This window comes from Triticum urartu, chromosome 2A (assembly GCF_056163025.1).
Source record: "Triticum urartu cultivar PI428250 chromosome 2A, HENAU_Tu73, whole genome shotgun sequence".
In the NCBI taxonomy this organism is placed as follows: domain Eukaryota; kingdom Viridiplantae; phylum Streptophyta; class Magnoliopsida; order Poales; family Poaceae; genus Triticum; species Triticum urartu.
The window spans coordinates 731761147-731784978 of record NC_141874.1 but is presented as its reverse complement, the minus strand read 5'-3'; the positions used below and the strand labels follow the sequence as shown (position 1 = coordinate 731784978).

General features: G+C 38.8%; 2 protein-coding genes across 6 annotated transcripts; one reads left to right on the top strand and one right to left on the bottom strand.

Moving 5' to 3' along the window:
• The first annotated feature begins 1203 nt into the window (after nucleotides 1–1203).
• Nucleotides 1204–3395, top strand: LOC147987317 (uncharacterized). The gene has a single exon (XM_087545226.1). The coding sequence runs from the start codon at nucleotides 1204–1206 to the stop codon at nucleotides 3343–3345; it is 2142 nt and encodes a 713-aa protein (XP_087401352.1). The 3' UTR covers nucleotides 3346–3395.
• LOC125540185 (pre-mRNA-processing-splicing factor 8A-like) lies at nucleotides 3387–22709 on the bottom strand. Of its 5 annotated transcripts, none has more exons than XM_087545230.1 (13): nucleotides 22455–22709; nucleotides 21608–21682; nucleotides 21449–21519; nucleotides 21048–21124; nucleotides 20403–20501; nucleotides 6498–7323; nucleotides 6310–6414; nucleotides 5934–6201; nucleotides 5592–5826; nucleotides 5243–5496; nucleotides 4577–4705; nucleotides 4291–4444; nucleotides 3387–3633 (listed from the first exon to the last, which is right to left on the bottom strand). In XM_087545230.1, the coding sequence occupies exons 9-11, from the start codon at nucleotides 5748–5750 to the stop codon at nucleotides 4636–4638; spliced, it is 483 nt and encodes a 160-aa protein (XP_087401356.1). In that variant the 5' UTR covers nucleotides 5751–5826; nucleotides 5934–6201; nucleotides 6310–6414; nucleotides 6498–7323; nucleotides 20403–20501; nucleotides 21048–21124; nucleotides 21449–21519; nucleotides 21608–21682; nucleotides 22455–22709; the 3' UTR covers nucleotides 3387–3633; nucleotides 4291–4444; nucleotides 4577–4635. The 5 variants fall into 5 exon arrangements, with proteins under 5 accessions (XP_087401356.1, XP_087401355.1, XP_087401353.1 ...); XM_087545229.1 differs by having other exon boundaries at nucleotides 4291–4406; XM_087545227.1 differs by having other exon boundaries at nucleotides 4291–4705.
• Between the last annotated feature and the right edge of the window lie 1123 nt (nucleotides 22710–23832).

Genomic DNA, 23832 nt, shown 5'->3' with positions numbered 1-23832 from the left:
AGATCTGCCAACCTAGAGTTGTTCATTCAGTCCAGCCCGAATCTTCTCCCTGTTTTGGGATCGGCAAGTGATGATTAAACACTAACAATCTTCTCTCTGTTTTGGGAAGGCTAACTACACCTTCTGGCAGACGCGGACGGGCTGGGAAACCAGATCCGTAGGCCATGGTTTCCACGATACCAGCCGGCCATGACGGTCTGCTTCTTCGTGTCAGCGTTCCACTCTGTGTCCCACTCTGTCATCACTTTGATCAGAAAAAAAACGTTTATACTTAACTTATGAATGTTGTCTTAGTAAATGACACCACTCTGATCAAGCTTTTAGTTGAACTTTGTATCGTGCCGTCCATTCAGCAGAGTGCAGATCAACGAAATTCATAACAGGTTCGCCACTAACGATCTCATCGCATGCACAGCCGGCCGACTCGAGCCACAGATACAGATCCAGCAGGTCGACTCCATGAAAATAGTAATCAGAAAAGAAGAATTTGGCTGGAAGGAACACAACACCGACATCTCTAACGGCCGCCATTTGCAGCGACCTGGAGGTGTTCGGAATGATCAGAGAAGATGTGAGTGAGATGTTGGAGGGCAGCCGGGTGTATCACTGAGATCAAACTCCTTTTCTGTTTCCCCCCTGCTCCATCCTTTTTGTGCACGTAGCCGAAGCTGCTCTGTTTTCTCTGTATGCCTCTCTGCTTGCTTTGCTGGGTTACTCTCTCTGTGTAACTCAACTTTCTTCCTCTCTTGATAAAGATTGTGGCCTTTGGCCTTTTGTCCGGAAACTAGTCACATAAGCACATGAACAAGGAGGGTGATGTAAACTCATAGCAGAAATTTTCATCATTGTCATCATCATGGTATGTTTACAACCGATCACATGGGGATTGTCACATAACATAAGCATAAGCTGCAACGAACTCAACACCCCAGCTACTAGTGCTCCTAGTTTGGGCCCCATCAGCTGAGGTACATGACCGTCCTCAGCCCCTTCGCAGCCTTCTCCGCTCGCCGCCTCTCAGGCGATGTCACGTCTCTGGCATGGGATGCCTGTCAAAACCAACATATTATTAAGTGGGATATGTGGGTTTAGTGCGATGCCTACTACTAAACGCTTGGACCAAATTGCCCTTCTATTCATTCTCTGTTGTTTGCAGATGATTTGTTGGTTTGTGGTCAAGCCACTATTCAGGAAGCCACTGTTATGGCTCAGCTCATTCACCACTTTTGTTCTATTTCATGTCAAACTCCAAACTGGACCAAATTTGCCATTCTCTTTAGTTCTCGAGTTAGTCAACCTACAAGGCAGGAGATTAAGCAAGTTTTTCCTGTTTCCTCCATGGATACCAATTTCACTCATCTTGGTCATCCGCTTATTCTTCCTGCTAAAAATAGAACTGCCGCCTATAACTTTGTTCTTGATAAATTTATGAATAAATTGCCTGCTTACAAAGCCAATATGCTTTCTCATGCTGCGAGGCTTGAATTGATTCGCTCTGTTTTCTCTGCTATTCCTGTTTATTATATGGCTAACATCTTGTTCACAAAGAAGTTTATTGCAAAGCTCACTGTTGTCATTAGAAATTTCTGGTGGACAGGTGTTAGGGAGAATGATTCTTCAAGGAGTCTTTGTCTTCGTGCATGGAAAGACATATGCAATTCTAAAGAAGAAGGTGGACTGGGTATAAGAAATTTGAAGGCTATCAATGAGAGTCTTGTTCTTGCAGCTGCTTGGAGAATTGCTAAATCCCCTTTTTCTCAGCTGTATTTAGTTCTTAAGGCTAAATATTTTCATGACTCCTCCATCTGGGTTGCTCATTCTTCTGCTCCTAAATCTGCTTTTTGGGCTTCGGTATTAAAAATGATTCCTAAATTGAAAGCTCATTCTTTTTACCAATTAACTCAAGGTAATATCTCTATTTGGAGCACACCTTGGTGCTCCCTTTGGACTTCCATTCATGAACATCTCATTATTCAAGAACCGGGCTTTAGATATCCTTCTTTAGTTAAGGATCTTTGGCTCCCTGGACAAAAAATTTGGAATAATGAGCTTGTTCATTTACTTTTCCAGCAACCTATGGCCTCAATTATTCTCCAAACTGATATTATCAATGATGATGGTCCAGACTTGCTTTGTTGGGATCTCACTCTGAATGGCATTTGTTCTTCCAAATCTGCTTATAAGCTTTGTTTGCAGGACATTCATGCAGTTACCAGAAATGCTCCTTCTGTTCTTTCTTTGGAATTGAAGAATCTTCTCAAGATGGTTTGGAAACAAAAACAGGTTTTGCCTAGGGTACAAACTTTTGCGTGGAGGCTTCTTAGAAGGGCATTGCCTACAGGTTTGCGAGCTAGTCGATTCTCTGTTCATATATCTAAAAACTGTTGTAGGTGTGGCCATCAGGAGGATGAATCCCATTTATTTTTTCTTTGTCCCTTTGCTCGTGCTGCTTGGTTTGACTATCCTTGGTTTATTAGGTCTGATGTTTTAATCCAAGGTCATACTTCCATGCATTCTATCCTTATTGCCTTGCTTCAAATGGGACATCCTAATGGTTCTATCTCTAACATTCTTAATTTCTTATGGTGTCTTTGGAAGGCTAGAAATGATTTTCTTTTTGACAGGAAAAACGCTCTTCCTCATCATGTGCACATTGCTACTATGGCCTTGTCCTCTGATTCTTATAATGACTTGCCTCATTTCTCTAAGATGCAGGTGATGCCACAAGTTCTTTGTCCTCCTGATCATCTTCCTACGCAGGGTCAAACTCTTAAGTCGGATTTGCTCATTACGGTGACCAAAATATTTTCTGACGCTACTTTCAGAAGTTCAAAAGTTCCTGGTCTATTACAGGGAGCAGTTGCTACTGGAATAGGGGTCTATCTTGTTTTGCCTCAAGATCGTTTTGAAATCAATGTGCAAATTCAAGCATCAGCTCCTCCCACTACTTCTCCTCTACATGCAGAAGCTCTGGCTCTTTCTTTTGCAGCTCAAGTGGCTAATAAGCTCAATATTCTTCAGCCAACCTTTCTCATGGATTGCCTCTCTTTATCTTTGGTGGCTGCTATCGGCAAGATTGTGGAATCTACCACCCCTTGGAGCATCAGGAAGCCTTTGGCTGATTTCTTCAAGCATGCTAACAGCTTGCAACCTCGAGTGTTTCACATTTCTAGGGAAATTAATGGCATAGCACACAATGTAGCTCATCAGGTTCTTCATTCTAGGGTTGAACCTCAAGTTTGTTGCTTCGCTTCAGCTCATAGACATAGTTCCTATCCTGTGGTGTCTCTTCTCTCAAATTTTCAGGTTCAGGAGTTTGTAATTCACGCTGTACACTGTTTCTGAGCTGAAATGAATTTGGCGCTTCGAGCGCCTTTTGTTGTTCAAAAAAAAAACTATTACAACGTAATATAATACTGAAGCATCTTTTTGTGTGTGAGGATGATACTGAAATATTGACTCATTACACAACACAATGGTAGCATTGGATGGATCCCATGGATGGATGGTAGTACACTAAATCTCCTCTCTTCCATTGCTATAGATTTCCTCTCCATTGCTGGTACAGGACGGATCATGTGCTGCTATGCACCTTCCTCTACCTTCAGACTGCTGGCCTAATGATGCCTGTGCCTGGACAACACACAAAAAGCTCACTGTAATTGTTACTATTTGTTAGGAAATAAAGCAATCCTCGTTCCCTCCATGAAATCAGGTCACATAATAACATAAACTATTAATAGACACAAATTGTAAAAGTAGCAGATTGGCTGCCTCTAGATTTCGGTGGGCTAGCTACACTGCTTGCATTCAGAAACTGAGAATACAGTCTCCGCAGCATAATTTTATATCTGAATTCTGAATGTGAATGTGAATGTGAATATTAAAATGCTCCACGGAAACAAAAACAATAGCTGAGGCGACAGTGCAACTGCTTATCATCCCAGGACAGTTACAATTACTGATATAATTCTTAGTTTTTTAGCGTGATATAATTCTCAGTTACCATCACTATTCCAAGTTCTCAAGGAAAAATTCCTTTCAGTCCTTTGATGCAAATCAAATCAAATCACTTGTTTGACATGCCCGCAACTGCTACTGCATTTTTTTACAACGTTTTGCTTGGGACCAAAACAGAATTTTCAGCATAATTTTGAGGTAAGTTGCCTTCCTTTCCCTTACTTAATCTGGTACATTTGCATGCCTAACAGTAATATATCGACAAACCAATGCTTTGAGGCGATTAAAGTATCCACAAGATATATAGTAATGTGAAACAATCTTCATTACCTCATAATCCAAGTTACTGTCAAAACAACTCTAGTCACAAGGAAGAAGAAACATCCACTGCTATTGCTGTCAGGTGTCGGTTTCCATGGGACGTGCGCACGCAACGAGGCTCGGAACTGTCGTGAAGGGTTGTGCATAAGATCAGTGCTCCAATCTTAAGAAGAGGAGCAACCAGATGAAAATAACACATTAAGCTTCAACAAAGAAGCTCAAATCATAAAGAATCAACGAGACAAGGATGATAACACCAAGAAAACATCCACTTGACGATGTGATGACCACTGACCACGATAGGTTTTTTTCTTCTCGCAAACATAACCACTGACCACGATGTTCACCGGCGGGTCAAAATGATGCACTTTTCACCATGCCACGCCTTGTTCTTCTCCAAAATTTTAGCATGTCATGCCAAATCCTGCAAGGAACAACAGAACGAACAGTTCAGTATATGAGACTCTGTGTGCAAGAAAGAAACAACAGAATGTGCAAGAAACTACAGAATACGGTTCAGTACAGACACTGGCTCACAGGCAAAAATGGACTATACTACCAGAATGTGCCAAAAACAACAGAACCAACAATTCGGCACTGAAACTATCCCAGGCAAAGAAATAATCACTTGTAAAATGTGCAAGAAACAAAAGAACCAACAATAATAAATTTGTATGTACAGTGCAGTGTGAGTTGGAAAGATTAATTTTTTTTATAACATGCATTTTAATATTCACATTCATCAGAATTCAAATGTCCAAGGAGAGACAATTAGCCACTCAGGGAAAGGTATAAATCTGCTTGATCAGGAATTACAGAATTGTGCGCTCAAATTCAGCTACTCCTTGGACATTTGAACTAAATCGGCGACAATTAATATGGATTGGAGGGAGTACTTAATTTTGATTTTGGATAAGAATCACAAGGTTACATTTGAAGATATAAATGGTATGAGACAAACCTGAGGAGCTTCATTCGACTGGCTCCCAATGGCTCCAAGTCAGCAAGGAACTCGTGCTCTGGGAGATTCGCTGGCAAATTCACCATTTGGTGACTTCCATGCTGTGGCGGAATGGATAATCTCATCTCCTTGACTTGAGGATTATCCTGTGGACTCAGCCCATACAGGAAACCTGCAACCTGTGTCCGTAGATCTGCTATGCATATCAAATTCTTCAATATATTCTTTGGCGTGATGTAAGTATAGCCAGTCCCCTGTAGACAGAATATACACACAGTCAGTAGCCATTTGACCATTGTTATTTGGCGATTTTATGGGTAAATCGAAGAACATAAATTGCTCCTCTGACCTTTATATCATCCGAGTTAACATAAATGTGGTTGACCCGGAGATACAGGTTCATAGCAGAGATGGCCCTGACACGCAAATCTGTCTTCGATGCAAATGCTGCTTGCTCATACCCTTCCTTGTCACAATAATTTGCTTTGACTTCCAAGGGATCCAACATACCCTTCCTTGCCACAATAATTAGCTTTGTCCTGCCCTAGACGGTTTTTTCCTGCCCATACACTTGTGTGGATGACCTGCAGATTATAATGCATTTTCATTCAAGTCTTCCAAGTTGTGATACTGCGCAGTACGTCATAATTGCAAGAAAACTAGAGCTAAAAGCAAAACAAAGGGAACAAACCTTCAGAAATAGTTGGTTCACCAGTTCTTGGATTGAAAATAAAGATAGCACCATTGATTGGTTTGGCCGTCAAGTTACCCTCGGTTTTGTGAATGGTAACTCCTCGATAGACATCTGTGTCATCCACAAACCATATGATTTGATTGCTGAATATCTCTCCGTGCCGTAGTTCTGTGAAGACAGATATGGCTTGGTGGGTGGTGGGTTCAGAATACAACTGAAGACCCTTTCCTATTCTCTCCCTCAGCACATACAGAACATGATTTGACTGTCAAAAGAGAAAATAAACTAGCATGTCATTTACTGTATTAAATAAGACATTTTTTTTACTACAACAGAGATATCAAAGATTTGTTACAGTTAGCATGGTTATTACCATCGATCTTGTTCATTGCTTGCTGAAGGAGGGGCTTTAACCCGGGGAACCAATTACCAAAAGCAGAGTGCAAATTATAAGCTAGATCAAGTCCAATCATCACCCCTGCAAGAAATATTAATCAACATTAAGCACAGAAGACTCGGCAAGGCAAGAAATTGGCAGTCGATGGACACTCAAAATCATACCAGTCGGAGAACGGTAGATGGACAAATTATCTGTCATGTAGTCCATAAATTTTGCTCTTGCGTAACATTCTATGTCATGTGAATCGTAATCTCCCCATCTTGGTTGCACATGAATCCAGTGCTTGTTACTGGCTTTCTGATCGAAGACATCCTTTGACTCAGAAACTAAGCTTGGTTTGGACATCTGCCCCTATGTGCAGCAAAAACAACATCTGCACATGAACTGTTCATCTTGCAACTCTTCCTTGGATGTATTGTCTCCTTGTGTACTGTCTCAATCTCCAGCACATCCTCCTGAACCAGAACTTGTCAAAGATTCATAGCAACATTTTCATGGACCTTGTGCCAAAGATGTGCACGGGAAATAGTTGGATAAACAGAACCTGCTTCTTCAGGTGTCACATATGACCCATCTTTCAAGTAGTTGTGTTGTCTCACTTGTTCTGCCTTCAGCCACAAATGAGTTAACCTTCCAAGATTTTGGCGGCAGACAGTCTTGTCAACTGTAGCACCACGCCGGATATGCTCACGACATTTGTCCACCAATCAGCCTTGGACTTCACATAATGTTGTATCGTGTTCTCAATACAGGACCTTCCAGCAGCGTCATGCCTCACTAGGATGCTGCAGTATATACTCCGGGCCTTGTTTTGCTTGATGCCCTCTGACTTTGCATTTTGCTCTACCAGAAGGCTACTGGCGAGTGATGATTCTGGCTTCAGATTGTCTTATGGTGCTGAACAAGCTACAGGCCGGAGCTAGTTGATGATTCGACATCCATTGCTCTTCAGATTCGGAGTTGGTTTATCTCTCATGTTAATCGTATCTGTAGTAAGAATGTACAAGAATCTGTTGTGATACTCCAAGCCCTCGGCGCATTCGAAACCAGCCGTGCCGAAGGTCAGCAGCATATCCATTGAAACTAGGTGTAGACCTAAAATCTCATACTCCACCAAACATCTTTGACTATCTCCTCAAGCCCACAATCACCTAACTGATCCAGCTAAAATCTCATAATCCATCGTAAAATTGGGTTCAAGATCATAATCACCTAACTAAATCCAAATTCCTCAAAAATAATTAAAAATCTGTTTATCCACTAATAAAATAATCAAATCTCACAATCCACCAAACATTTTTTACTATCTCCTCAAGATCACAATCAACTAATTAAATCGATCAAAAACTCATAATCCATCATAAACTTTGCTTCAAGATCAAAATCACCTAACTAAATCCAAATTATTTCAAGATTAATTAAAAATATGTTTATCCACCAATATAATAATAGTCATGCTCATACTAGACCTAAAATCTCATAATCCACCGAACATCTTTGACTATCTCCTCAAAATCACAATCACTTAAGTAGATCCACCAAAAACTCATAATCCAACGTCAAATTTGCTTCAAGATGACAATCACCTAACTGAATCCAAATTGTTTCAAGATTAGCGAAATATATGTTTATCCACCAATATAATATAGCCATGCTCATACTAGACTTAAAATCTCATAATCCATCGAAGATCTTTAACTATCTCCTCAAGATGACAATCGACAAACTAAATCCACCAAAAACTCATAATCCATCGTCAAATTTGCTTCAAGATCACAATCACATAAGTAAATCCAAATTCTTCCAAGATTAATTGAATATATGTTAATCCACCAATATAAAAGTAGGCATGCCCATACTATACCTAAAATCACATAATACACCAAACATCTTTGACCATCTCCTCAAGACCACAATTACCTAACTAAATCCATCTAAAATCTCATAATCCATTGTGAAATTGGTTCAAGATCACAATCATGTAACTAAATCAAAATTGCTCCAAGATTAGTTAAAGATCTGTTTATCCACCAATAGAATAATAGTCATGCTCACTTACTAGCCTAAAATCTCATAATCCATCAAACATCTTTGAGTGTCTACTCAATAGCACAATCACCTAACTAAATCCACCAATAATCTTATAATCCACCATGAAATTTAGTTAAAGATCACAATCACCTAATAAACTCTAAATTGTTCCAAGATTTAACTAAATATGTGTTTATCCAATAATATAATAATCATCATGCTCATCCTTTAACCTTAAAAACTCATAATCCACCTAACATCTTCTCAAGATTATAATCACCTACCTAAATCAACGTAAAATTTTGTAATTCACCGTGCATTTTTGTTCAAGATCACAAGCACCTAACTAAATATAAATTGTTGCAAAATTCCTTGAAGATTTGTTTATTCGATAATATAATAATCACCATGCTCACCTAATAGGCCTAAGATCTCATAATCTCCCGAACATCTTTGACTATCTTCTCAAGATCACAATCACCTAACTAAATCTACCTAAAATCTCATAATTCACTGATAAATCTGCTTCACGATCACAATCACATAACTAAATCTAATGTGTTCCAAAATTAATTGAATAATCTGTATATCCACCAATATAATGATCACCATGCTCACGTACTAGACCTAAAATCTCATAATCAACCGAACACAATCACCTAACTAAATCCAAAGTGTTCCAAGATTAATTGAAGATTTGTTTATCCATCAATATAATAATCACATTACTCACGTGCTTCACCTAACTAAATCCACCAATAATCTTATAATCCACCATGAAATTTAGTTGAAGATCACAATCACCTAATAAACTCTAAATTGTTCCAAGATTTAACTAAATATGTGTTTATCCAATAATATAATAATCATCATGCTCATCCTTTAACCCTAAAAACTCATAATCCACCTAACATCTTCTCAAGATTATAATCACCTACCTAAATCAACGTAAAATTTTGTAATTCACCGTGCATTTTTGTTCAAGATCACAAGCACCTAACTAAATATAAATTGTTGCAAAATTCCTTGAAGATTTGTTTATTCGATAATATAATAATCACCATGCTCACCTAATAGGCCTAAGATCTCATAATCTCCCGAACATCTTTGACTATCTTCTCAAGATCAGAATCACCTAACTAAATCTACCTAAAATCTCATAATTCACTGATAAATCTGCTTCACGATCACAATCACATAACTAAATCTAATGTGTTCCAAAATTAATTGAATAATCTGTATATCCAACAATATAATGATCACCATGCTCACGTACTAGACCTAAAATCTCATAATCAACCGAACACAATCACCTAACTAAATCCAAAGTGTTCCAAGATTAATTGAAGATTTGTTTATCCATCAATATAATAATCACATTGCTCACGTGCTAGACCTACAATCTCATAGTCCACCAAATATTTTATACAGCTCCTCAAGACCACAATCACCTAACTAAATCCACCAAAAACTTATAATCCATCGTCAAATTTGCTTCAAGATCAATCACCTAGCTAAATCCAAATTAATTGAATATATGTTTATCTACCAACATAATAGTAGTCATGCTCACACTAGACCTAAAAGGTCATAATCCATCGACCATCGTTAACTATCTCCCCAAGATCACAATCACGTAACTAAATCCACCTAAAATATCATACTCCCTCTAGTACAAAGTTAGTACAAACTTAAGTCATTTATTTTGGGACGGAGGGAGTAATTCACTAACAAATTTGCTTAAAGATCACAATGTCCTAACTAAATCAAAGTGTTCCAAGATTAACTAGAGATATGTTTATCCACCAATATAATATTCACCATTCACACGTATTAAATCTAAAATCTCATAATCCACCATGAAATTGGGTTTGAGATGACAATCACCTAACTAAATCCAAATGGTTCCAGGATTAATTAAATTAAATCTCAAAAACTGTTTATCCTCCAACAGAATAATCAAATCTCATAATCCACCGAACATTTTTTACTATCTCCTCAAGATCACAATCAACTAATTAAATCGATCAAAAACTCATAATCCATCATAAACTTTGCTTCAAGATCAAAATCACATAACCAAATCCAAATTATTTCAAGATTAATTGAAAATATGTTTATCCACCAATATAACAGTAGTCATGCTCATACTAGACCTAAAATCTCATAATCCACCTAACATCTTTGACTATCTCCTCAGGATCAGAATCACCTAAGTAGATCCACCAAAAACTCATAATCCATCGTCAAATTTGCGTCAAGATGACAAGCACCTAACTAAATCCAAATTGTTCCAAGAATAACGAAAGATGTGTTTATCAACCAATATAATATAGCCATGCTCATACTAGACTGATAATTTCATAATCCATCGAACATGTTTAACTATCTCCTAAAGATCATAATCATCAAACTAAATCCACCAAAAACTCATAATCCACCACACATCTTTGACTATCTCTTAACTAAATCCAAAGTGTTCCAATTAATTGAAAATATGTTTATCCAACAACATAATCACCATTCTCATATACTAGACCTGAAATCTCATAATCCACCAAACATTTTTGACCATCTCCTCAAAACCACAACCACGTACTTGAATCCATCAAAAAGTCATCGTCAAATTTGCTTCAAGATGACAATCACCTTACTAAATCCAGAAATTCAAGATTAATTGAAAATATGTTTATCAACCAATATAGTAGTAGTCATGCTCATACTAGTCCTAAAACCTCATAATCCATCAAACATCTTTGTCTATCTACTCGAGATCACAATCACCTAACTAAATCCATCAAAACCTCATAATCCATCATCAAATTTGCTTCAAGATGACAATCACCTAAATAAATCCAAATTGTACCAAGATTAACTAGATATGTTCATTTATTCATATAATGTAGACATGCTTATATTATATCTAAAATCTCATAATTCATGGAGCAACTTTGACTATCTTCTCGTGATGAGAATCACCTAACTGAATCCAGGCTAAGGTATCATAATCCATCATGAAATTTGGTTTAAAAATCACAATCACCTAACTAAATCCAAAATGCTCCAAGATTAATTGAAGATCTGTTTATCCACCAATATAATAATCACCGTTCTCACGTACTGGACCTAAAATCTCATAATCCACCAAACATTTTTCAATCTCTCCTCAAGATCACAATCACCTAATTAAATCCATCAAAAACTCATAATCCATCGTCAAATTTGTTTCAAAATCAAAATCACATGACTAAATCCTAATTATTCCAAGATTAATTGAAAATATGTTTATCCACCAATATAATAGTAGTCATGCTCATACTAGACCTAAAAATCTCATAATCCACGGAACATCTTTTGACTATCTCCTCAAGATCACAATCGCCTAAGTGGATCCATCAAAAACTAATAATACATCATCAAATTTGCTACAAGATGACAATCACCTAACTAAATCCAGATTGTTCCAAGATTAACGGAAGATATGTTAATCAACCAATATAATATAGCCATGCTCCTGCTAGACTTAAAATCTCATAAGCCACCGAGCATCATTAACCATTTCCTCAAGATCACAATCACCGAACTAAATCCACCAAAAACACATAATCCACTAAACATCTTTGACTATCTTCTCAAAACCACAATGACCTAACTAAATCCACTAAAAACTCATAACCATCATCAAATTTGCTTGAAAATGATAATCACCTAACTAAATCCAAGTTGTTTCAAGATTAATTGAAGATATGTTTATCACCAACATAAAAGTAGTCATGCTCATACTAACCCTAAAATCTCATAATCCACTGAACATCTTTGACTATGTCCTCAAAATCAAAGTGACCTAACTAAATCCAGTAAAAACTCATAAACCATCACCAAATTTGTTTCAAGATAAACACCTAACTAAATCGAAGTTCTTTCAACATTAATTAATGATTATTTATCCACCAACATAATATTAGGCATGCTCATACTAGACCAAAAATCTCATAATCCAGCAAACATATTTGACTATCTCCTCAAGATCACAATCGCCTAACTAAAACCACTGGTAAATTTGCTTTAAGATCACAATCACCTACCTAAATTCAAATTATCTCTAGATTAATTGAAAATATGTTTATCCACCAATATAATAGTATTCATGCTCATACTAGACCCAAAATTTCATAATCCACCGAACATCTTTGACTATCTCCATATTATCACAATCGCCTAATAAGTAGATCCACCAAAAACTCATAATCCATTGTCAAATTTGCATCAAGGTGACCATCACCTAACTAAATCCAAATTGTTCTAAAATTAACGGAAGATATGTTTATCCACCAATATAGTATAGCCATGCTCATTATAGACTTAAAATCTCATAATCCACCGAACATCTTTCACAATCTCCTAAAGATCACAATCACCAAACTAAATCCACCAAGCAACTTTGACCATCTCTTAACTAAATCCAAATTGTTCCAAAATTAATTGAAAATCTATTTATACACCAAAATAACCACCATTCTAATGTACTAGACCTAAAATCCCATAATCCACCGAACATTTCAACAATTTTTTCAAGTTAGGGATGACAATGGGTAGGGTATGGGTGGGTACAGCCTCCTACCCAAACCCATACCCATAGAAACTGTCTATACCCACCCATTTCAATACCCATGGGCACAAATTGACACCCATGCCCATACCCATCGGATACCCTATACCCAATGGGTACAACATAGAGCATTTAAATTTTTAAGTAGTGAAATGAGTGTAAAATTCAATGGGCGATCTGTCTAGTACCGATGCGACCTCCTCAGGTGGGCGGCCAATTCTTTCAAACCATCTGCTAGAGGTTGTAACAATCCGAACGATCCCACTACATCAGGACCCTTTCGGCGTTGCACAAAAGCCATTACTTTACGTTCAGCTAGCACTAAAAAGGCTACTCCTAGTAGAAGTGGTAGAATTAAACAAAGTATTTCCGCTGGAACAGCTATGTACGTTTTTGATTTTCTATTCACTCATGATCGGGCCTGACCTGGTCGACCCGATCAAACTATTTCACTTATGATCTGGCCTGGTTGACCCAATCATGGTATTGAAGGATGGGACCTTTTATCGAAAAACTCCGGATCCCAAGAAGTTTTGAAGATGGTGCTCCTGTTACGTTACTTCGAATGGAATCCTCACTTGACTAAGCATAAGGGAGTACGATAAGCGGTTGGTGGAAGCCCGACATAGTGGGAGGCGGCAGCAAAAACTGGGGATTGCTATTTCAAGAATTGGCCAAGTGTGCGTTGGTGATCAGTCGAGATTTCATCATTTCGAGGAGTCACATAGGACATAGGAGTGCAAGCTGGTTGTTGCGAGCCTATGAGCTATGGTTGGTTTAGGGGATGAGGGATTGAGAGTTGGGCCATAGGAGTTGGATGTTGGCCCCACATGTCATAGGAGTTATTTTTATTTATTATTTTTTTCTGGGTATCCAATGGGTTACCCATGGGCGCAATCTAATATCCATGCCCTACCCATATATTTTGCGGGTATGGATACCCATTACTCATGGGTACAAAATTTTGCCAAGTCTTGCACTCTTGCCCATGCCCGTTGTTTTGGGGTAGGGTACCCACGTATACCCATACCCATGGGCAAAACTGCCATCCCTGCCTCAAAATCACAACCACGTACTATCAAAAACTCAAACCGTCATCAAATTTGCTTCAAGATCACAATCACCTAACTAAATCCAAAAAATTCAAGATTAGTTAAAATTATGTTCATCAACAAATATAGTAGTAGTCATGCTTATATTAGTCCCAAAACCTCAAAATCCACCGAATCTTTGTCTATCTATTCAAGATCACAATCACCTAACTAAATCCATCAAGATCCCATAATCCATCATTTTGCTTCAAGGTGACAATCACCTAAATAAATCCAAATTCTTCCAAGATTAACTGAAGATATGTTTATTTATTCATATAATAGTAGACATGCTTATACTATATCAAAAATCTCATAATCCATGGAACATCTTTGACTATCTTCTCAATATGACAATCACCTAAGATATCATAATCCATCATGAAATTTGGTTTAAAAATCACAATTACCTAACTAAACCCAAAGTGTTCCAATATTAATTGAAGGTCTGTTTATCCACCAATATAATAATCACCATTCTCACGTACTAGACCTAAAATCTCATTATCCACCAAACATTTTAGAATATCTCCTCAAGATCACAATCACCTAATTAAATCTATTAAAAACTCATAATCCATCGTCAAATTTGCTTCAAGATTAAAGTCACGCAACTAAATCCAAATTATTTCAAGATTTTAATTGAAGATATATGTATCCACTAATATAATAGTAGTCATGCTCATAATAGACCTAAAATCTCATAATCCACTGAACATCTTTGACTATCGCACAAGATCACAATCACCTAAGTAGATCCACCAAAAACTCATAATCCATCGCCAAATTTGCTTCAAGATGACAATCACCTAACTAAATCCATATTGTCCCAAGATTAACGGAAGATATATGTATCAACCAATATAATATAGCCAAGCTCATATACTATACTTAAAATCTCATAATCCACCTTTGTCTTGGTTCGCTTTGGTACTTCCTTGAGATCTTCTTGCTCGTGCTGCTCTTACCGAAGAGCGCACTATTGAGACTTCTATGAAGTCAACATCCACCTTTGTGTCCACCTTCATTCCCTGCCAGTCTAGATGGGCATCCTTTGCCTTGCTGCGGGTTGCTATGGATGCTGTCTCAATCCCACATCCCGTGTTCCCTTGTTGTGCGACACCATAACCACACGCTCGAGCACCACCAATGGTGAGCAGGAGCTCGGACAGTCGACGCGTACCTGGATTATGCACGGCGAGCCGAGGACAAGGCGCTACCTAAAGCCGGGGCCAAGGGCGCACAGTAGGAGAACCTGGGGTGCTTAATCAAGTGCGTGACCCACAACCTGCAAACAGGAGAAGAACACCAATCCAGATCGGAAGGGTACGGAGAGTGCACAGGCACGTGGGATGCTGGATCAAGTCCCTCTGCTGCCACCGCCGCCAGTCTCTGCCTCTGTTGCCTTGTCTACCAATTATTTTCAGTAGTAGCATCATCGCCTTGGGCCACTTGTGATCTCTCATCCTTAGTTTGACATGGTCTTCTTGGATCCGTCTCCGACGATGTCTCTAAACCGTCAAGGTTGTCGGCTATGTAAACATGTCTCTAAACCACAAGCCGCAAACAGGAGAAGAACACCAATCCGGATCGGGGCACGTGGGATGCAGGATCAAGTCCCTCTATTGCCACTGCCGCCAGTCTCTGCCTCTATTGCCTTGTCTACCAGTTATTTTCAGTAGTGGCATCATCGCCTTGGGTCACTTGTGATCTCTCATCCTTAGTTTGACGTGGCCTTCTTGGATCCGTCTCCGACGATGTCTCTAAACCGTCAAGGTTGTTGGCTATGTAAACATGTCCAATTACCTTACTCATAACGAGACAGTGTCTCGGCGTCCTTTTGACCTTGTTCACTCTTATGTCAGGGGTCCATCTCCCTTTGCCTCGAAAGGAGGTCATCACTAGTGACTTCTCTCGACACACCTGGATATACTTTATTTCTTCTCGTAGTGAGGTCTTATCTATAAGCGTTTTGCTGCCATGGTTCATACTCAGTTCTCTACGCCTATTTGTGTGTTCTGTGATGACTATGGTGGGAGGTATATATCCCAAGCTGTTGCGTGGAATCCTTGCTGAGCAGGGTACTCTTGCATTCGGTTCTCTTATCCAGGTGCACATGCTCAGAATGGCATGACTGAGTGCAAGCATCGTCACCTTCTTGGGATGGCTCGTCCGTTGATGGTCATTGCCTCTCTTTCCTCGCACTTTTGGGCCAAGTCTGTCTCCACTTCCATCTATCTCATCAACCTTCGACAATCCACTGCTCTGCAGGGTGGCACGACTTTGATCATTTCCTGATTATTCAACGCTTCAAATGTTTGGTTGTGTTTGCTATGTCCTTGCCCCACGTGAACGCACCAAACTGACTGCTCAGTCCCTTGTGTGTGTCTTCTTAGGATACCACTATGAGCATAAGGGATATCGCTATTGGGATCATGTTGGTCGCAAGATGACTATTTCTCGGGATATGACTTTTGATGAGTCTCATCCCTACTACCCGCGTCCATCTTCCTCGACCTTTTCAGTGGACTCTTTCCACAATTTTCCCGACACTCCTATCACTCCTGTTGAGCCCTTATCCATTCGTCATACTACTCCTGCTTCTCCGACTATTGCAGAGCCAACACCATCATCTCCTATGATTTCCTCACCTCATTTATCACAGGATTCTACACCATCATCACCAGTGGCTTCCTTGTCTCCATCACCTTAGTTTATCCCGATGATTTCAGCTCGTATTCTTCCATCTTTTCCTCACTTTTATACACATCATCCGCATGTTGTGGATGCGTCTACTGATGTGCCATCTTCCCTGCCTCGGCCTACTTATGACTTGCTTCCTCGTTCGCTTTCGTCTGTTGACCGCCTTGGTCTTCCAAGCGTTGGGCTGTTGTTCTTGAGCCGATTTCTTATCATCACGTTGTTCATACCAAGTGGCACCTTGCAATAGCAGAGGAGATTGCTGCTCTTGAGCACATCGGCAAGTAGGACATTGTTTCTCTTCCTCCTCGTGTTCGTCCCATCACTTGGTGGGTCTACAATGTTATGACTCGCTCTGATGGTTCTTGAGCGTTACAAAGCTCGTCTTGTGGCTCGTAGCTTTCAGCAGATTATGAGTCCTGATTACAATGAGACTTTTTGCTCGTGCAAACCATATGACCACTGCTCGCACACTTCTTGTTGTGGCCTCTATTGGCCACGGGTCTGTCTCGGCTTGATGTTAAGAATGCCTTTCTTAATGGTGAGCTGCATGAGGAGGTTTACATGCAACCACCACCTGGGTATTCTGCTCCGGACAACATGCTTCATTGTCTTCATCGCTCTCTCTATGTCTTTAAGCAAGCCCCTTGTGCCTAGTTTGAGTGTTTTGCCTCTGGGGTGGTTGTTGCTGGTTTTCAGCGAGTGCTCATGATCCTACGTTGTTTGTCCACCTTTCTGCTCTTGGTAAGAGTCTTCTTCTATATGTTGATGACATGATCATCACGGGCAAAGACCCTGGGTATATTATTTTACCTTTGTGATGACACGTCTTAGTAAGGAGTTTCTTATGTCTAATTTTGGCCATCTTTGCTACTTTCTTGAGTTTCGGGTCTCTTCTTGCTCAAAGTTAATAATCCAGGATCTTCTTGCTCTTGTTACTCTTACTGATGAGCGCACTGTTGAGACTCCCATGGAGCTCAATGTTCACCTCCGTGCTACTAATGGAGCTTAATGATCTAACGCTTTATCGTCATCTTGTTGGGAGTCTTGTCTATCTAGCTGTCACTCTTAACTAAATCCATAGTGTTTCAAAATCAATTGAAGATTTGTTTATCCACCAATATAATCACCATTCTCACATACTAGACCTAAAATTTGACTATCCACCGAACATTTTTGAACATCTCCTCAAAATCACAATCACACAATTGGATCTATCAAAAACATATAATCCGTCGTCAAATTTGCTTCAAGACCACAATCACCTAATTAAATCCATCAAAACCTCATAATCCATAATCAAATTTGCTTCAAGATGATAATCACCTAAATAAATCCAAATTGTTCCAAGATTAACTGAAGATATGTTTATTTATTCATATAATAGTAGAAATGCTCATACTATATCTAAAATCTCATAATCCATGGAACATATTTGACTATCTTCTCAAGATGACAATCACCTAATTAAATCTAGGCTAAGATATCATAATCTATTGTGAAAGTTGGTTCAAAATCACAATCACCTAACTAAATCTAAAGTGTTCCAAGATTAATTAAAGATTTGCTTATCCACCAATAAAATAATCACCATTCCCAAGTACTAGACATAAAATCTCATAATCCACCGAACACTTTTGACTATCTCCTCAAGATCACAAGCACCTAATTAAATCCATCAAAAATTCATAATCCATTGTCGAATCTGCTTCAAGATCAAAATTACATAAAAATCCAAATTAATTCAAGATTAATTCAAAATATGTTTATTCACCAATATAATAGTAGGCATGCTCATACCAGACCTAAAATCTCATAATCCATCAAAAATCTTTGACTATCTCCTCAAGATCACAATCACCTAAGTAGAGGCACAAAAACTCATAATACATCATCAAATTTGCTTCAAGATGACAATCACCTAACTAAATCCAAATTGTTCCAAGATTAATGGAAGGTATGTTTATGAACCAATATAATATAGTCATGCTCATACTAGACTTAAAATCTCATAATCCACCGAACATCTTTGACTATCTTCTCAAGACTGCAATCACCTAACTAAATCCAGGCTAAGATATCATAATCCTCCATGAAATTTGGTTCAAAATCACAAGTACCGAACTAAATTTATATTGCTCCAATATTAATAAAAGATATTTATCCACAAATAGAATAATCATCATGCTCACCGACTAGCCCTAAAATCTCATAATCCACCAAACATTTTTTACTATCTCCTCAAGAGCACAACCACATAACTAAATCCACCTAAAATCTCATAATGCTCCATAAAATTTGGTTAAAACCATAATGACTTAACTAAATACATTCTTGTAATACTAATTGAAGATTCATTATTCAACAATATAATAATCACCATGCTCACGTAGTAGACTAAAATCCCATAATCACCATGAAATTTAGTTAAATATCACAATCACCTAACCAAAGCCAAATTGTTCGTAGATTAATTAAATATATGTTTATCCAACAATATAATAATCATCATGCTCACCTACTAGCTCTAGAATCTCATAATGCACCGAACATTTTTAACTATCTCCTCAAGATCACAATCACCTAACAAATCCACATGAAATCTCATAATCCACCATGCAATTAGCTTCAAGATAACAATCACCAAACTAAATCTAAATTGTTTCAAGATTAATTAAAGATATGTCCATCAATATAATAATCGCCACGCTCACCTACTAGCCCTAAAATCTCATAATCCACCGTATATCTTTGACTACCATCTCCTCAGTATCACTTCTACATCACCATCAAACTACCTCATCTTTTAATTGACAAAAACCATTTTTGTATGGCAACCCAACTTGGTGCATACATTGGGAGCTTAAGGGTGTAACATGATTGAGTCACAAAATCACAATCTCATGTAGGGCTTCATTCCAATCAGAAGTTGTTAGTGCTTAATGGGTCCTCTTGCAATTCCATAAGTTAAGTACATCAGCATAAGTCCATGCTATCACATCCTTGATAGTTAGGCTGGGTTTCTTGGGTTAGGTTTGGTTTAGAGAAAGGCTTAAGCTTGAGAGAGAGGAGAAACTCCGACTAAGTTGAAGTTTGTACAATTGAAGATGCAAGCCTTTGCATCTTGAAGGTCTCTTGGTGATAGGTCTATACAACTTGAACAATCGAACAAAAGTTTTCTCAAGTACAATGCAAGTATAGAGTCCACTTGATGGTACATAATTTCCCATGATTGATGTTTGTCCATTCTCGTCACAGTGTATAGGGTATCCACCTAGCGAGGGATGTACACTAGACAGACCAAGATACTATGTTCAACATCGTCCCATATTGGGGTAATGTGCTAAGATTCTTCCCAAGTCCTAGGATTTATATGACTCGCATGGCTAAGCACTATTAAACTTGCACCTATGACCCACATTTATTTGTGACCAGTGGGTATGTGGTCCTCCAGTTAGAAATGAGGGGTTTTAAGAATGTCAAAGGGGGTGTCAATATCAAGCACATAGGCATAGCTAAACCCCAGCTAATTTACTTAGCATAGCAATACTAGTAAACAATACTTCATGCATGCAAAATAATTTTAAGTGTGTAATGCAAATATGGGCTCAATATGATCAAAGTAGGTTGCTTGCCTCGCTCGGCAAAGTCTTCAATGCTTCTTCGAAGGGATAGTGTTTGTGATGATTACTTCTTGAAACAAACCACTTGATAATCTCTCGATGGCGGGTGGGCTAAAAAGGGGATGTGAAAACACTTGTAAGAAATCAGAGCTAAACATGTTAACACAGAATAACAGAATAAAACATATGATTCAAATTCGAGTTCAATGATTGCATCTCGGCCTTTTCTAATGAACAGAAATTGCAGCAAGGCAGCATAATTATTCCAATCTCTATTGAAGGTTTGCACTTTGGGTTCACATTTCCATGACGCGAATCTAAAGCCACAAATGAGTTTAAACCAAATTTTGCATAGCATTAACGATTTGGTAATTTTCACCACTGAATTCTATTGAAGATATTGTATCCATCCAGATTTGTAGTTTAGATTCGACATACAATGTTTGACTATACCAGCACACTGCGCACTTTCTGAATTGCTTGCACGAACTGGTGTAGACTCTAGTTCCATCAAACTCTCAGCTCGATGGAACAAGTCTGTAACTTGGCATATAGTGCGGTGATGGGCCTTTCCCATAGCAAAGCAGGTTCAGTAGTTAATCTAGCATACTTCCTAGTACTAGACAAATTATGGAATGGGCATAAAAAACAGTGTACCTAAACAGCATGTGTACAGCATGCATAGACTTCTCTTGCTCCTTGATGCAGCATCTCATCTCCTTTGGCAATAGTCCCTAATTTAATTGTGATAGTCTTATTATCCATTCATTCAGAAGCAAAGATTGTCAAAAGGAAGCTACTTTTGGTATGCAACAAGATGTTGTAATTTACTTTCCCAGTTGTCAAACATGAATGTGGAACACTTCAGCATGTTTCCAAGTTTAAACTATATTGCGAGTCATATGACTTGTATCCACACCTTATTAAATAAAATTAACTAACTATATAATATTTAGTTTCTGCGTTTAATCATTGTATTAAATCATGGCTCAACTGCCACTCTGTGAGATGGTCAATCTTAGAATTATGTTTCCTACAACTTAAATGGGATAACTTACCTGCTGTATCAATCATATCATCCATCACAACAGACACTTTTCCTCTTAACATCTCCAATCAGATTCATTACCTGCAATAAATGCACAAGACAAGTTGTGCTTGTTTAATCTGACAGAGCTGATCACACAAAAGCACAGAAAAATAAAACTAGCATGCACCTTGTGAAGCAGCACATCTCCATATGCAATATACATTTCCAGCAGATTGACTAGCAGTGGATAAACCGTGACCAACTACAAAAGAGCCTCGATGAGTATTTTCTTACTATGCATCCTAGTTAGCTGCTCATATACCCACTGTGGACAAGAATGTAAAACAAGTTAAGCCGTTCTTCCACTCGCGCCCATTCATCCAGCTATAATACTACTTGTTGCCTCGGCAACATTGTGTCCATGCCTTCTTTTGTCTACAATTGTTAGAGGTGCATCTGCTTTTTGGCAAAAGTGCGTGCTCTGGCAACGCCACCAACAACGGGCGAAACCACCACCAAGTCATTCGAACAAATTGTCTTGCTGGCGAAGTAATCAAGAATCACCGGCTTGACAGATCAATGAGGCAAAGACAGAAACAGTTATGAATGATAGATATCACATGCCAGTTTTGAAGTACTTGATCAACTGAAGCAACGCTGTTCAGGAAGGAATAAGACTAGGATTACCCACAGACATGATTTAATTTTGTGGATTTTTTCACTCCGTGCACTATGCTGGACACAGACGGAAGTTTTTCACTGGAGAAGCATTGTGTAGGTTTCAGATTTCCTCACAAAATAGTTTGCCTGAATGCAAACGCTTCATGTCTGTTCAACTAGGATTACTCACGGCTACAATCAGATTGTGTTCGTCTAGTATTACTCACAGCTAGAATCAAGACCTAAGGCCGCACAGCAGGCCTCCACATGGGAGGTTGAAGAGGGAGAAAAGCAAGCACACGCAATTCAATCGCCGGAATCCGCGGCCTCAGACGAGACGAGATGAGAGGAGAGGAGGGGAACGCTAGCCGGACCTGCGTGGAGATGTGGGCGACGTCGACGCCCTGAGAGATGAGGGCGAGAAGTGCTTGGGCGCGTCGAACTTGTCGCCGTCGAAGCGGGAGTCGAGGAGCGCCGGGTCGTCGTGGAGGTGCGCGTCCGCCCCACCGCCCGCGGCGTTGCCGCGCCGCTGGCCCGCATCCCAAACATCCCCGAATCGCGCCCTCGTCGAACGCGGCGGCGAGGCGGCAAGGTGCGAATCTCGGCGGCCGTCCGTTTCGCCGGGTAGATGCGTACCGGGCCGAACTTGACATATAACCTGGGCCATCACTGGGTAGTATTTTCTGTGGGCCTGGTCCATGTATATCCATCCGGGCGGCGGCCTGCTACTAGTGGGGTACCGGTTGTTAATTCATTGTTCTCCTTTTAAAACTTTATTATTCTTTTCAAAACATGTTTGAAAATGTGAAAAATTGTTTGGTATAATAAAAAAATCTTGATTTCATATATTGTTTAGAATTTTAAAAATGTTGTGAAACTTCAAAAAATGATCCCATTTTCGATTTGTTTTATTCACAAATTTAACAAATGTCTGTGTTTCAAAAATAGTTGATAAATTTTTCTAAAAGTATGTGACTTGTCATTTATGTTTAAAGTTTTCATCAATTGTTGGAAAATTGCTAACAATTTTAGAAAATTTTGTTGAAGTTTGTAAAATTTTCATACACAATTTCAAATTTCAAAATTGTTGACAAATTTCAAGAAATGGTTAGGCTATAAGAAAATGTTCATGCTGATTGATAACGAAGGAAATTCCAAGATAATAGAAGCATGCAAATTAGGAAAAACAATATGCTCATGGATGCACCCGTCTGACCTAGTCTAGTACATTCCTCTTAACTGATGGCTTGTTTTACTATGGATAATTGACCCTAGCTTTTTGCAGCAGCCTAGCACGAACATATGAGGCATCCATGTTAGGTTTGAAAGACTTCCAACATTGTTTGCACATTGCAACACAATCAGCCATTTATTGGCCTTTTTCACCGAAAACTCCGGAAAACACAAAACTTGTCAAAAATCCAAACAACTTGGCTTTGCTGCCTTGAATTTCTCATAAAAGACGATGGGGAAAATCTGGTATCATTTGACGGATGTAGAAAAACATCCTCCATTAAACATGATCTATTTTTGCACACCCTTGAAATGACCCCAGCCTTTTCAAGCATGCGGGCATGCCTGGTAAGCATCCATGTCTGGTTTGAATGAATTTCGACACCGTATACAAGTTGCAACACGTCCGACCATTTATCGGTCTTTTTTAACCGAGAAAACTTGAAATAATGCAAAACTTAAGGAAAACTCAAATAACTTGGCATGGTGCTTCGAATTAGTCATATAAGCTCTGAAATA

Excerpts from the sequence above, each read along its gene's own strand:
- LOC147987317 (XM_087545226.1), top strand. The coding sequence starts at position 1,204 with ATGGCTCAGCTCATTCACCACTTTTGTTCTATTTCATGTCAAACTCCA.
- LOC125540185 (XM_087545227.1), bottom strand. The coding sequence starts at position 5,750 with ATGTTGGATCCCTTGGAAGTCAAAGCAAATTATTGTGACAAGGAAGGG. Across the intron at positions 5,497-5,591 it reads TTAACTCGGATGATATAAAG|GGGACTGGCTATACTTACAT; the intron begins GTCAGAGGAGCA and ends TTCTGTCTACAG. Across the intron at positions 4,706-5,242 it reads AGTCGAATGAAGCTCCTCAG|GATTTGGCATGACATGCTAA; the intron begins GTTTGTCTCATA and ends TGTTCCTTGCAG.